At 29.7% G+C, this 16,406-nt stretch overlaps 1 protein-coding gene across 3 annotated transcripts in view; it reads right to left on the bottom strand.

Moving 5' to 3' along the window:
- Window positions 1–9,644: 9,644 nt before the first annotated feature.
- Window positions 9,645–16,406, bottom strand: part of LOC129000797 (sodium/hydrogen exchanger 9B2-like) — a 31,734-nt gene continuing 24,972 nt past the window's right edge. For all 3 annotated transcript variants that reach the window (XM_054427806.1, XM_054427805.1, XM_054427804.1), the window contains exons 6-12: window positions 15,734–15,909; window positions 14,737–14,843; window positions 13,769–13,933; window positions 12,653–12,796; window positions 12,015–12,116; window positions 10,812–10,965; window positions 9,645–10,201 (exon numbers count right to left, since the gene is read on the bottom strand). In XM_054427806.1, coding sequence (XP_054283781.1) covers window positions 9,999–10,201; window positions 10,812–10,965; window positions 12,015–12,116; window positions 12,653–12,796; window positions 13,769–13,933; window positions 14,737–14,843; window positions 15,734–15,909 — 1,051 coding nt within the window. In that variant the 3' untranslated portion in view covers window positions 9,645–9,998. The remainder of the gene's footprint in view (window positions 10,202–10,811; window positions 10,966–12,014; window positions 12,117–12,652; window positions 12,797–13,768; window positions 13,934–14,736; window positions 14,844–15,733; window positions 15,910–16,406) is intronic.

Here is a 16,406-nt window from a genome sequence, read left to right on the forward strand (position 1 = left end):
AAATATCTTTCAAATATTGGCAAACCGATACAAATGTTGTGAAAATAGTTAATTTTACGGCCTATTCGTTTTACAGATAGAAGCTTTATACACGCATGAAGTAGTCTTTACTCAATAATAATGATGCTACAATTAAATCCGTTGATGGAACCCTAACTATATTTATGTCCACAATTTCAATTCCATGCCAATTAGATACCTTAACTTTTGTAACAACTAAGCTGTACTCCGTTTTTGTCCATTGAGACTAAAATGGCAGGTCACTGAACGTCATTTGGCAAAACCAATCGATATGTTATTTGACATAAACAATCTATACTTCAAACAACTGTTAGTTTTAATACATTTATGTTTAATATTTTCGGTAAAATGACTGTACCCTATGATTTTAATTACCAACCTATAAAGTTAGCGTTCTCCTAATATAGTTAATTTATATTTACTAATCTAAAATAAATTGAAAGTAGTTTATTATATTTTTCTCAATACAAATATAAGTTTTACATAGTGTCAAACTAGATTACTTATTCCTATCTTAATAAACTACCTAAAAATGTCTGGAAATACCTAAAAAATAAGGTTTGACCAATACTATTATAAAATTGTATAGATAAAAATATTTATAGAAACGATTTGTTTTATTACAGTTCTCCTATATATTAATTGACAAGGCATGTTTTTTGAAAACCTTTTTTCTCAGCTCGTATGCGTCGCATAGAAAATTTACACGTACTGTTAGAAATACATTTTCCTAAAGATGTGCGGAATCCCTTTGTAAAATAAAACTTACTCTAAAAAAAACCAAATAAAAATAAATCATAAATTTTGCCAAAAGAAACATGGGCTTTGTGGGTTGTATAGTTGTACCGAATTAACAAGGAAATGTAAACAGAAATTCAAAACATCTGGAAGAAATTTAAATCACATATTTTATTTACAGCGTGGAGTGAAATTGAAATCAACATTTATATGCAGCGTGTTCAAAAAAGGTGGAGACATAATGATTCCTCGGGTAAAAATAAAGAGCAAATCAAGAATACAATGTTTTCCAAGATTGCTTCGTTAACCAGATATTCACCATTTTGTATTTTTTACATAAACATTTTTATCTTTTAATTTTTTAAACCCGATTATGAATTTGTTTCTGTACGAAAAGGTAAAAGGGACCCATAGCAGAAAAGCTAATTATATTGATTCAACTTAAAATTTTAAAATGGTGGTTATTTTAATTATTGAACTTAAATTACTAAAATATTATGGTTGATTTTATGAAAACATATCTAGAACACTTTTATTAAGCATTTTAAAGTTCCCAATATGAAAAAAAACTGAAATTTCCTGCTTTATAATGGGGAGGAATTAGACTAAACTAGTCAGGTTTGCCCATTTTAGAACTAAAAATCAATCTAAAAAAATAAACTTAAAAAAATTACAGTTATTTCTTAATCGAACTTTTTGGACCTTGTATCGTTTCATGGGAAATAAAAAATGCTGTTTAAAAGTATACTTGACATTTTTTTATCAGCCATATTTTAGTATTTTAAGTTTGATAATTAAAATAACTGCCATTATAAGTTAGTTGACTTAATATTATTTTTTTCTAGCATGGGTCTCTTCTACCTTAACAAGGTTTCATAAAGATCAGGTTAAAAATGTGAAAATTATCAGGAAGAAAATGTTGTAAAAATTTTCAAATAGTGGATATCTGGTTAACGAAGCGGTTTTGGATAACAAATGATTTTAGATTTTGTTTTTATTATTGCCAAGGAGTGACTATGTAAATTATGTACACCACTTTTTCAACACCCCGTATATAAAGAAACATGTTTGTCTATTATTCTCGTATAATAATGCAATAAGTACAATTGAGATTTGCCCCTTGTGATCCATGGTAATTGTATTGTATCTGTTTCTCATAGTAGATTATTATTTTAAAACCGCATTATTCTCTTCTGTATTCTCTCACCCAGTATCGAAGCACGGTCAAAGCAACTAGGTTTTTTAAATAAATATTCAATCCAATTCTTATTCATATGTATGTGTGTAAACCACTTAAAATCTAAACACTTTTATAGTTCAATAATAATTAACGTTAGTAATGTTGACCTTAAATATAGTATTGTATATAAATATCATATTGTAGTATTTTAGTACTCAAAGTATTGTAAAAAAAACCCTAATAAATATCAGAAACATCATCAAGCTAGAGTTTCTTTATTTTATTAAATTTACTTAAATTATTTTATTACAATTGCCATCAATGATATTTCTTTTTACATTTAAGTTAATTATATTCCAACCGCCTAAAGAACTATCTAAGATAAATAATCACTCTTGAAAGCGATTTGTTTTTGCCTCTAATGTAATTGGAACCAAACGATATTGGAGAAGCAATTTGGGACACAGATTGATACCACTTCTTTTTATCTCTAGCCTCTAACTATATTTTTTATTTGAAAATATTGAGACAATAAAAGGTTTCGCGTATCTTCGTCAAATATTCCAACTATTAAAATTGTGGCTATTTAGTTCACAATCACGTTTTATAGCGGTTTTAAATATCAGTAAATACAATTAGTAGGGAATTGTGTCTAATATGAATGTTTATATGAATTGTAATATGGATGGTAATACGAATTATATGTAATATGAATTTGGATGTTTTCCTTAAGCTAAATATAAAAAATCTCCTCAATCCTAACGTAATGCCAAATACAAAATATGAAGATATGAAACGCCAGTAATGTACCCCAAGGAATACATAGCAATTTACGATTTAAAAGGCTTAAACAAAATGCACGTATTAATAATTTATTTATCTAATGAAATGTATAAACTAACGTAAATTATACGATTATAGCGTATCAATGATGAGTAAGTATCATAAAATAGTGTTTATATAGGAAAAACATCCGTTTTGTTCGGCATAAAAATCGATTAGTGGCAGGCACAAAAAGGACAATCATAATTTGTTCTGCATAAAGTTTTAACTAAAGAAATCTTAAAAAAAAAACTTTGTATTTTGTGTGCATTGCACTAAGAAAATATGTACGAATGTAAAGAGAGTTAAAAGAAAATAAAACTGCAAAGATAACCTTGGAATTGTATATCTTTGAAAGTATAAGCTATTCAGGATCAACCCGTCAGACGGAAGCTAACTCATGCATAAAGGATGAAAGGTTGTGCTTCTTGTATTACCCAAAATTATATGTTAACCCACGTGTGGTCAAGATATAAAGCCTTTATTTGGTAATGCTCTGTTTGAATGAAGATATTTAAATGTAAACAAAAAAGTTATAAAACCTTTAATAGCATTTAATTTAACATAACATTGTTATTGGAGTGTGTTACTATCGTTGTCGTTCGCGTCTCTGGCTTTGGTGGAGAAGGCACTGAAATTATCCAAGTCATATCCATAAAAATATTAGAGGTTTTAACACACTTTTATCAACATAGGCCTATGGCTTTCTCCAAAGAATGGATTTGTAAGAAAAATTATTTGATTGAAGGTATTTTATTAGATTTAAGTATAATATTTGTACTAGGCATATTTCAGATTACCAACAGTAATTTACAATTTTGAGGGATATAGTGAGATTATTTGTTTTTAGGTATTTTAATTGATTTCCTAGGTCGATTTGTATTCAAGTTCATCATTGTAAATTTCATTGTTTGGTTAATTAAAGGTTTAGAGTGGCTTTAAAAATGTGATTCATTGTTGCCGCTTTATTGTTTTATAATTGCTTAATCCACAATTTCTCAAACCACTTAACGTTCTAGAAAGAATCTTCATAACCTAATAGCGATAAAGAAGCTATAACATGTTTAATCTGTTTGCTTTACGACTTAATCTCCAAGAGGAAATCATCGTTCAAGGTTTTAATATGATATTGTTATTACAAGTCTTGAAAGTTTGATTTTATCCATTCTATTGAAAATTGCCACTGGTTAGGACGCTACTTGCGTAAACAATATGACAATAACCGATCCTTAATTTATTCTTTAAAAATATAGGGTAAAAAATTATTTTTTTAACCAACTCAAGGCTTTGACAAGTTGTATTTGTAAAGTAAAATTTTGGTTTCAAGCACCATTGAACCGTGGTATTTTTTGGGGAAATTATAATGTTGTTATATTTGGTTCGATACAGAAGTTATGTGTTAAATGATACAAAAACACATAATTTCACGATCAAAAATATCGAATTCATTGAGAAATGTTTACAAATAAACGCATAAAGTGGTTTAAATACCTGCATTTAAGTAATGCAATTCGTTGCTTATGTTGCAACCGGTTTCAACTCTGATTGCAACATAAGCAACGAATTGGATAACTTAAATGCAGGTATTTAAACCACTTTAAGTATTATACAGTAATCCGGAGGCTAACATCCATAAATATGAAAATTAACGCACTTTCCTAAATAAAAGATAAAATATTTTTTTTCTTTATAATATCAATTAAGCAGTGTTCTTGCTTGAATTTAAAACATATTTGATTAACAAGGGTATTTGTGGTATTGTAGAAAGTTGAAACGTTGCTTTACTGTACCATATTAGAAATTACTGATAATAGAGGTATTATTTAGATATAAATTTATTCAAGCAATACCATAAACCTTTGAGGCTAGACCACAGAACGTGAGATCCCTGAAATCTGTAGGATTTGTCGTCAGGCTATAACGATGTGCCTTGGTGATTCGAGTCTAACGCGTCTCATGATATTTTTAGGTTAACCAGTTAGCTCTGAGGATCTTTAGCAACAATCTACAAACGATGATAATTTCAATATTTTTATACGTGTAAGGCTAGTAGTAATATTTGTTAAATTAACGAAAGAAATAACCCAACTAATCATTGCATATTATCTAATCGAATTTTATATTAACAACTATGTTAAGTAAATTTACATAAAAACTGTATTAATGTAATAAAACATAATTAGCTAATAGTTAGCGGGGCTAAAGAGAAATACAGAGTGAATTAGAATTAATTCTTGTCGGATATTTTAGGGTATTATTCCTGGGTAAGAAACATACATTCATATTTCATATTTAAATTGTACGGAAGTCCTTAGTTACTCACACAGCCACCTTAAATTTTAAACGTATTTCTTGTTTTCTTAAAAGTGGTAAATGATACGAAATTGAAACTTATCACAAACATTTATGAGAACTAGAAAAAGGTACAAAAAAATTATGAAAATGTTTTGAATTCACAAAACAAAATGGCAGACATTTAAAATTTTGTTTCTTAGATAACTTAAAAACCGGTAATTTTACAAAAAATTTACATGCGTAACTTTTTAAAGGTAGTTTAATTACAAATCAGTTAACACCTTATGTTCTAAGAATAAACAAATATTACTGAGATATGACAGATTTAGTAATATGTGACCGCTGGAGGTTAGTTGCAGTGCATACCAAGGCATGCGACTAAAGTCTGCCACAACAATGCAACAGTCTCCGTCCGATTTGCAAGTTGTGTTTTAGTGATTTTAGATTATTTCAAACAATAACAAATATTACATTACCACAAAAGTGTATTTTACGATGATCTATCAGTAGGATGGCTTCAGTATTGCATTCCTTTTTACAGTCTTTAAAATTTACACAAAACACTTAAAATTTTTAAATTAGCTGTGGTGAAAGTCAACGTAGTTGTTTTACAAACTAAGTCAGCTGATTTTATTGTTGTCTGAAGATGTTATTGTTTATTCAATGAAGTCAGTTCCACTAACCTTTTACAGTGAGTGTACACTTAAAAAGTGACATATTACTAAAGCTGCCATATATCAATTAATATTCGCCCAATCTTAAAAAATAAGGTGCCTATCGACTTGTATTTAAATTGCCTTAAAAATACTTTAGTAAAATTTTTGTAAAATCAGAGGTTTTTGAGTTATTTAGAAAAGCTAATTTTTTATGGCCACCAATTTGTTTTATGAATTTAAAAAAATGTTGTAATTTAGTTGTATCTTTGTCTAGTTGTCATAAATGTTTGTGCAAAGTTTCAAATTCGTATATTTTACCACTTTTTATAAAACAATTAGAGAGTTAACAAACAAAAACAAAATGGTGGCTGTGTGAGTAACGAAGGACTTTAAATATGATATTTGGACATGCTTCTTACTCGAGAATAATACCCTAAAATAGCCAACACGAATTCTAAAACACCCTCATTAAATTATGTACAATTCAAAATTACTTGCTTCTCTTACTTGAAGGTGACTCTTGTCCAAGAGATAATGGTGTTATTTATTTAATTTTTTTTTAGATAAAGTCATTCATTTATAAGTCACTTATTTCAGTGTTTTTCACAGTTATATTTGGATGGCTGCAGATACACTTGGTAAAATGTCTTGAGTGAACTTTTAGTTTAGACGAACATTTTGTCAGTTGAAATGTACACGGATTAGGACTTTTGAAAAGAAGAATTGCCGGTTTTTTTGTTCAAAAAGTAAAACGCAATTTTAGTCCACACACATCGACAGATATTTTAACTATAAAAACCAAAACCTCTTTAAAAATTTAAATATATGAAATTTTAACTCCGTTTGGATAGATTTTTTAATTTTTTTTATTTAGTTGTACTATAATAATGTATGTATGCAATGCAATTGTTTAATGTAATGAGTGTAATGTAACTACACAGGTTACACACCATTCTACACTCACCTTTCTCTCATATTTGGGTTAAAATACGCACCTAGGTGGCGCCCCCATCTCAATGATTTATAATTGGTAATAATAATTGAGATGTTATGACTTTTTTATAAGTAAAGTATTTGCATTATATAGTTCAATAGAATATCGTTCCGTAGTATTAAAACAAAATAGTAGTAGCTGATATATTTTTCTAGTATAAGCTAGTGACAGGATAATCGTATAACGTACAGCATTTCAAAGTTTGACTCTCTTTAAGCTTCAAAACTTATTTGAAAATCAGGATGATTTATTACTTTCCAAACTTCAGAAGTAAGGACTTTAACGTGACACCGAATCTCAAAGATCTGATTAACTTATTCATTAACTTGTCAAAGATCAATCTAGGAACAAGTTCACGGTGTTCTCATGAGTGAAGAATGTTTGAAATTAATATTGGGAGAATTCACGTTGTAGAATAAAATGCTTTATTCCAAGTAGTTTATCATAGTAACTTAAAAGTTGTATGGTAATAAATCAGCGATAATGCATGATCCAGCTTTCCTGATACTATAAAAAAAACACCAATTTAAACGTTAAATAACTTTTTCGTTCCGACTTCTTATATTAAGAATAAAACAAACATTATATTTGTTTTGTGAAGTAAGGAAAGCAACTGTAAAATACATAATTGTTCACAAAAACCTACTCAAAGCTTTCTGTGGATTTGTTGTCTTAATGTTGGCACCAAACCAGTACACTGCCGCCAACATAAATCCTCGGAAAGGAAAATCACATTTGCTTTTGAGAGAAATTCTGCAGCCATATATAACAAACAGGATAGCCAAATTTTCGGGTCGACTAATAATGATCGTACATTATTATTCTCTCTTATACATATATTTGTAGGAACCAAGTTGCACTTTAGTCACTATGTGTTTGTAACCAGTTTAAATTCTACTAAATTCTTAAAACAAATTGTGAATGATTGCTCAAGAGCCTACAACATTTTTTTTTCTTTTAGTTATTATAAATGAACTATTAGTTTATCAAATTATTTAGGATTATGATATAACCTAGCTAGATCGTACCATTAAAAGAGGTAACGCTATTACATTAGGAATTGACATACACGACTATTAAACATTTTTATCATGCAATACTTCATTTTTTAATCATATGACTACAGTTTAATTTGCTTTGAATGTATTAGAGAACTTTGTTTGCTGATAATAATACTATAAATAGAAAAATAAATACTAAACTTAGGGTGGGATATTTGCCTACAGAAAAGTTCTGATTGATTGTTTGTTACGCACAAACATTATTATGTACAACTTATAATTATGCTTCAAAGAGGCCAATACCCTCTTATACCATGCAGCTCTTTACGTTGTTAAAATAAACTAAGCAAACTGTTTTAAGTTATTGTATTTAAATCATATTTCGAAGCAGTATTTTTATATGTACATTTAAATCCCTTATTTGTATAATCTTTCAGGTTATATCATTTATATATATGTAGATAACTTTGCCTGTTTGAGTTGTCTTACATTATTTAATTTAAGAGTACGAGTTTTTGCATATGGTCTATGCATATACGAAGGAAGTCAAACCAATACTTTTTGGTGTTACAGATTGATAGCTTAATTAATACCTGTACCTTTTCATCAAACAGATTTGCATATTCCATAGGCTAGGATCTTGGTAGTCATTATGATCCAAACTGTAACCTTTAAGACGACACTTGTGTCTCAAAGCCACAATACTAGATAAAAAAGGTTTTTTATTTTGGTGTAATACATAGTTTTCTAGCCCTTAACATACGCTGTATGCCGTCTGAAACTATATAACTAACAACTATACAGTATTTTTCATTGCACACACAAAAATCCCACAATCAACTCAAAACACTCTAACAACTCAAATTAACACTTTAAATAGTACGAATCCAAAGCATGGGGTTAACACAGTATTTTGTCGTCAGTGGATCATAAATATAGAAATATATTTTTATTTTTGGAATCTAGAAGAGAAACAACTAAACAAATTAACCCTGGCCAAAGCTAGGTAAGGTCTGCCAACATAAATCTTTCGTTGACAAACTGTTTCTGATAAACGAGGTAAATTGTTTTATTGGTGGTCTGGAAACTAGTTCTGTCTTTGATATTACGAAAATAACATTACGAACTCCAACATTTCACCATCTCAACGTTTCATTTTTAAGCTATACCACTTTCTAAAACTACTAGAAGTACTTGCATTATATTAAATAAACATACTCCACAGGCAGTATCTGTCCATAGAACTATGATGTTTTTAAACATATTTTTCTTAACCAGTAATCTAACTTAATGGTTTCGAATCGTAACACTGAATAAACTCTAGAAGGGGTTTTGTAATAAAATATCTATTTGTATAGAATATTTTACTAAACATAATATGCATAACGATGAACATCTTAAGATTTATTTCTATACAATTTTAACTATATAGTCTATTTTAATATCACTTTGTAACCATGCGCTTCGTCTATACATTGAATATCTATTTCGATTATACATATATGTACAACTAACTAGGAAGACTATTTTAAGTACATAATAATTCATTTGTTCTAGATCCCCTAAATCCTGTTCAAAAATAAATTCATCATGATGTTCGATTAACATTTTAATTATTCCAATTTACTCAATTGAAACGTTACACACATATTCTATTATTTTAATATGAATTGTTAGAATCTTTATGTTAAAGTTTTTATCAATCTCATATATTTTAAACAGTAACGCAATGAAAACAAAACCAATATCAATCATAAAATATTATATATACCTGATATGGATTTTGAAAGTTTAAATTCTCTAGAAATTAAATCGTCTTAATTCATCTAAAATTGTGTAAATCAAACTATAGTTTTATACACAAAACAATAATAGGTAATACACAACAGAACACAAATTTAACAAGTGTTGTTTTTTTACTCATATACGGTTGGTGTTGGAGCAAAAATATAAGAATCAGATATTAAAGTTATTCATAGAAAAAAACGATTAAAAAACAGTATGGTTTAATTGAACATATATTCCAAAATTTTACTAAAATTAGAAAAAAGTTAATAGCATTGCAAGTTAACTAAATTTATTTTCCCTTATTTACACCATTTCTCACTAAGTATTTCCATAATTATAATAAACATATTTAAGTATTCAGCAATTTTAGTTTGAAATTTTGTACTCTTTCTTAAGGCCCATGAACCAACTTAACAATGCTAGGACATCCTAGGAATACTAAATAGTAGGTAACCGTAGTCAACCATGTCTTCCCGTAAATTGCCAGACGTTTCCGCCCTACTCTAGGGCTGGTGGGTAACTACTAGGTTAGGCACGGGTCTTCGAACCGCATGAGGCGAATGGTGCCTAGAGGACATTGACCTTCTCTCTATGTCATCTTCGTCATTTCCTTGGTCTATGACGGTTATGTCACGAAGAGAAGGTCTTGCGCTGTGGCGCCAACCAGCTGGAGGACCTGCTACAGTCTTTGTCAAAAGTTTGGTGCCTGAAACAAAATTAAGACACTCCAATCATGTTGGCTAATATTGAAGTAAAGTTTGATTGAGTTGTTTGATTGGGTTCTCTTTGCTGATGTCAATTTTCATATTGAATTTAACAATTGGTTAAACGGTATTAACCACAAAACAAAATTAGTTTGAAATTCATTGTTCCTGCATTTATCTGGAGATGTTTTCTTGCATATTTTCATTGCAAAGTGGGCTTAATTGCACTGACTATTTCACGCAAAGTAGTTGATTCCTGAATTTACTTGGTTTCACGCACTCTTCTCACTTTGGTACTATGGTAAAAATCTCAATTCTCACTTATTATGGTAAAAAAAATATATAATAAGTTTTTAGCGTTTCTATATCAGACTACTGAGGTTTAATTAATCAAGAATAACAAAGATATACTGTTTATGTTGTTCAAAAATTATTTCAAACTAAATGCTGAGAGTGTTTTCAAAATAGTATTTCCAACTAAGATATTAATTAGAAAAAATACGAAAGAAATCTCCAAAATATAGTGATTGAGAGTTATATTAAGTTAATTTATGAGTGAATTATTTTGATATGTCAGCTACAAATACTTGACACTTCAATAAATTAATTTACCTGTAAGCATGATAAGTATAGCACCCAGAGGAGCTGTCAGTGCAATGGATAACACACAAAACATTAGCATGACCTTGGCACTCTCATACTCCTCGGAACCAGGCTTCTTGCCCATCTCCACAACCATACTTAGCGCCACTGGGGCTAAAGCAGCCTAAAAAATAGGTGCAAACATGTATTTAGAATAGTTTCTCTTATCTAAGCTACAAGTTAACTGTTAACTATAATAACAGCTTTTAACTATGTACGTTAAGGTATAAGTTTTATGTTTATATTTTAACCCTAAGTAATATAACGTCATCATATTTTAACCATTCAGTGATTCACTATTTTAAGCTGAATAAAAATCAGGGTGAATAAATAATCAAGATGCCCTATTTTTGCAGTTTTATTAATATAGAGTCTCATTTACTAGAGAGAGTAAAATCAATTACAGCAATTTTAATAGTCAATAATAATTGACACTAAAATTGGTTTATTTTAATAATTTAAATTTGTATTATCTGTTTGTTTAGTTTTTCTAGAGGCTGGATGCTTCTTTTTCTTTCATTTTTTTCCGCCAATGAGGCCTAATAGTGAACTATATTGATAACAAGTAGTGGCAGGTACCAGGTCCCGAACCCACGATATCGTTTCTTTGGGCCCGTGGCTCGTGTCCGTTAAGCTACCGACTGAGCCACCAACTTCATTACTTTGTCCTATTAACTTTGTTTGTATTTCTTTTAAATTGCTAACACCACTTTATGTGAATCATACGATAAACTCGTAACATGTGCATATTGTGATTATACTGTATTTCTTAAAAGTAATTTTCTTTTACGAGTCATATTGTCAAACAAACCCATTTCCTGTGCAACATCATGGACATATTTGTTTACTGGCGTAACATATATTCCTATACAAATATATAGTTTTATACCGTATTTATGATAAATGAATATAGGCCTGTTTTGACGAATCGTTGTTAATTTAATATACATTTATATTGGGTTTAATAAAAAAATAAAAATAAAAAAATACTTTACACCGTAAGTGTTCGGTCAAGAGTAAGAAACAAACTGAAAGAGAATAGAGCAATACAAATTACATGCCTTAAACAATGACAATTAACCTAAATTCTAAAGTTAGGAAATGTTGTGACAAGAAGAGACTAATAAATTCTATAGTAAAATACAACGTATTCTTTAAAACTATAAACATTACCTGCACTGAAGCTTTAGCCATCCAAGACAACGCGACGAATATCTTCTCTTTGAAATTCAAATTTGTCCCGAACGCTACTACGACTGTAGCCATTTGCCGCAACTAAAAAATAGACATTATGGCAATTAATATAAATATTCATATTCAAAAACTTAGTAAATTTGCAAAAGAAAAATATGATGGAAATTATTGCCATTATTTACGAAATAAATGTAAACTTCAACTATAATTATTCTACAACAAATAATAAAGATATGCAAACGAAATTGACAAACTTAAATAGTTAAGGCTGTCCGATTCCATAAATAAAAATTATTTTGATTTTATTTTCTTTAAACATATACTTTATTCAATCAACAAACAAAATGAAATATTTGCAATATTCAGGTAAGAAGATGGGACATGTTGTTTCGTGCAATATGGTTGGTATTGAAATCACATTGTTTGTATATGACTCTCAAACACTTCTTAAATGTAAGCTTTTTTATTTCATCGTTTTATAGAGTGTGTTTTATAAAGTTTATATTTAATGATGAAAAAAGTTGTTTTGAAATGTAGAGTTGTACCTGAAAAACGCTTACTCGGTAAATACCATTTTATTTATCGTAATAACCTATTATTATACAAACATGACTTACGATGCAGGAAGCAGCTAAAGTGGCAGTGGCTATTATAAATATATGAGTATCAATCTCCCTTATACGAATCTGGGTTCCAGTCAATGAGAAAAGAATTGGCTCAAACACCATCCAGAAAATATCAAACGCAGTCACGACAGGGTTCTGAAAATAACATCATATTAGCACCATTTTCAATTGTATATTATTATAAGACTATTACTATAGAATTCGGGATTTACCAAGCACTTTACTTGCATGCAAAGTAAAGCAGCATAATACATGAAATTATTTATATGTTACATTATTTTATAAATTACACATTTTTATATATTACATATGGCATATATGTATTTTGATATATTACATGGATGTTTTCTGAAATACTTTAAATTTGTGTAGTACTATTAACATTTCATCCAATACTGTGTCGAAATAATTTAAAAAAAATTGAGTTTTGTTCTTATTGGAACGTTTATTATTTTTTATATATAAAAGTAGAATTTCGAAGTTATACTAAATTATCCTATTTGCTTGTAATCAATGGTTTCATCAGTTCCCATTTCGTAGTCCATTTTGATAAAGGAATAGAGTTTGAATCAGCTAACTAACTTACTTCCTCAGCAAAAAAATGTTCACCTCAATAGTTATTTGTGTAAGTCGTGTGCGAAGTGGCAGTTAACTGCACATAAGAGAAATTATTACACATGAGCCACAGGCGAGTGTGGAAAGTTTCTTGAGTGCAGCAAGGCACTTTGCACTCACGTTACACATAATATTTTCCTACAGTTTCTATAAAGCTTATAAATAGTTAGTATTTAAAGCACTATACAACCCGTTTTTCAGTTAGGTTAAATAATAGTCAATGGCTAAATCCTAAATCCTATGCGATGAACGAAATGGAAAACGCTGCACCGGCTGATAAAAGTCGTAATATCTTTTTCTGTCGTTTGGTTGGAATACTGTAGTGCGACAAAACAAATGAGTGTGGGAAAAGTAAGTAAATGCAGTAATTTGCAACTTTGCGTGCTAATCAACGCAAGGAAGCCCATTTTGTTAGGAAACTGTAGGAAAAAGTATTTGTTTATATGATCAATAAATGTATAACCTCCGTAAAATATTTAGATTCAACCTTACATCCTCTATGTGCCAGCCTTGCGTTGACCAAATCCAGGAGGCAATGAAGGAGGCTGCCACCACTGCCAGGGGCCCCGCACCCTCCAGTTCTATCAATTCACTTCCAAACACGGAGATAAGTCCTCCGCACAGGAGCAGCAGAATCCTCATAGGCACAACGAACGGCTAAAATAATAGTGCATTGATCAGTAATCATATAATTATATGCATTCCGTTGTTATCTATAGCATAACCAAAGTCTATAGACATTCTACATACTATTTTGTAATTATATTTTGGCCTATAGCGGTTATTATGATATTTTGCAAATGTCTGAGTTTGTGAATAAATTTATATTCCAAAATCGTAAAGCTTATGGTAGGATGAATTTGTTATTTTACAATAATATTTATAAGAAAGAAAGTATTTTAAGTAGGAACAGACGCTTGTAATTTTTAAATAAAACTGATTTAATAGATTTATGAAACTTATAGGCGTAATATTTTCTTGGTAATAAATATATGAAATGTATAACATTATCTTGATAATAACTAGACTGGAATAACATTAGAACCATAAAAATAATATAACGTTAGAATGCAAATATATTGTAAAGTTGGCAGTTAATAAGTCTGGGTGTTCCTATAAATCAATTAAAAAGTTTTCGGCATACCATAATTTGGCTTAACACAGGTGAACAATATTTCAAAAGATTAACAATTATGTAAAAATAAATTTTTTATCGTCAAATAAATTTATGGATTTTTCAAAATCTAAACATTTATTTTTAAACTAATCTCTTTCCCAACCGATGAAGCAATATATAACCAGGAAATTTAGTTTCTATCCCTAGATTTTAGGTAAAATATTTCACTGTCATATAATAATCAAGCACTTAATTTTTCATTACAGTTAGATTGTAAATAGAATCCATCTCTGGACTTAAATAACGAATATTCCAGAATTCACTTAAAACATTGTTTACTTACATCACCTTTCTCAGGAATGTATTTTAGAAGCAGTCCCCAAAATATTCCGAAACCCACACCACAAAACACAGAGGCCATTCCCAAGATGACGTTATACATTGCCGAATCTGTAAAATAGAAAACCACAATACAACAAATGTATACACTATTTGCAAAAGTCACTTACATTAGTGTCACTTACACAGTTAAATCTCACGGATTTAATTTGAACTTTATTATCATATTTATCTTAAAGTTGCTGAATTCACATGGTAAATATTTGATGATTTATGTTGAAGAAATGTTCTCTATAACTATATTTGTACCATCTAACTATCTTCAATTCATTTTAACTATCCTTAGGTAAACTGTCGTTTCAGTTTTTATTGATTCATGTTTAGCTTTATTTTATTTTATAAGGTATTTAACCATATAATACTAATTAGCTACATAGTAACATTTGGTCAAATATGTATTAATTTTTTTGTGTTATCAGTAAATATTCAAAACAAAAATATTTTACTTTAAATTAAAACTAATTTTTAACGTAACAATTCCTACATTTAAACTAATAATTTAACTATATGGTTGATTTGGCTAATTATGATTTTTTGAAATCAATAATACTTAACGCTTGCTGGCAATTGCAGTAGCTCTTAAATAGATTTTTGATTTAACATAATACTTTATTTGATTTAGTTGAAATTAAATCAAATTAATTACACTGTTTACAATGATGTAAAACTATAATAGGCTAACAATAGCTGCATTTAAAACACGATGAAAAGGTGAAGCTCTTCCTGAACGATAGGTATCTAGTTGAAAGTGTGAATGTTTATACTAAAGTATTTTCCTGATTCAACAAATCGTTTTAAAGTAACAAGCGCCAACAGCGCGTAGTTTAATGCATTTAATATTCCTTCAACAAGAAAAAGGTCATAAAATCTCTATGGCTCGTGTTTAGAGCTAAAGACAATTTCAATATAGTTAACTCCACAAACTTTAGTAAAACGCTTACGCTCTGAAAACATGAGGCCTTGCAGAATACCAAAGGCGGCTACGGACGCAGCGTCGTCTATGCCAGAAACGGCAATAACAACGGTAGGGATTCCCTTAGCTACACCGTAGCCCTTGCTACGGATACGGAACAAACACGGTACAACTACGGCTGGAGACACGGCAGCTACCACCACTCTGGAACACAATGAGGTGATAAGTAACTAAATAATCTCAAGCTAAATTAGGCTGAACAAATAGCCAAACTGTTTTGTTTGGATTGGTACAATCCATAATTGCTATTTGCAACTATAATGTTATAAAATACCAAAAATAGTTTATAACTTTTTTCCTAGGACGTTAGGCACAAGCCCGGGATCGTTTTTCACATTACTACGGGCTAGACCTAGGGGTTACGGCATTGTCACTTAGATAAAATCCATTGCTGATTTGGCGGGATTTGAACCCGGGAACCCAGGAACCGGATTCCCACGCTCTAACCACTAGACCAGCTTGCTACGCCAAAAATAGTTTATACTAAGGTCCAAAATGTTGTGTGTAAGTAAACTAGGTTTATAATTATGGCTTTTAGCTAAGAGAGCAATTTACAATTATTTGTTGTCAATTAGAAAGTAAAATTTTCTTTTTGTGTCTTAACTTTGTATTTTTTGGTATTTTTATGCATAGTTTTTAAA

This window comes from Macrosteles quadrilineatus, unplaced genomic scaffold (assembly GCF_028750875.1).
Source record: "Macrosteles quadrilineatus isolate MER2022 unplaced genomic scaffold, UCM_ALF_1.0 Scaffold_8__2_contigs__length_117827958, whole genome shotgun sequence".
Taxonomy (NCBI): Eukaryota; Metazoa; Arthropoda; class Insecta; order Hemiptera; family Cicadellidae; genus Macrosteles; species Macrosteles quadrilineatus.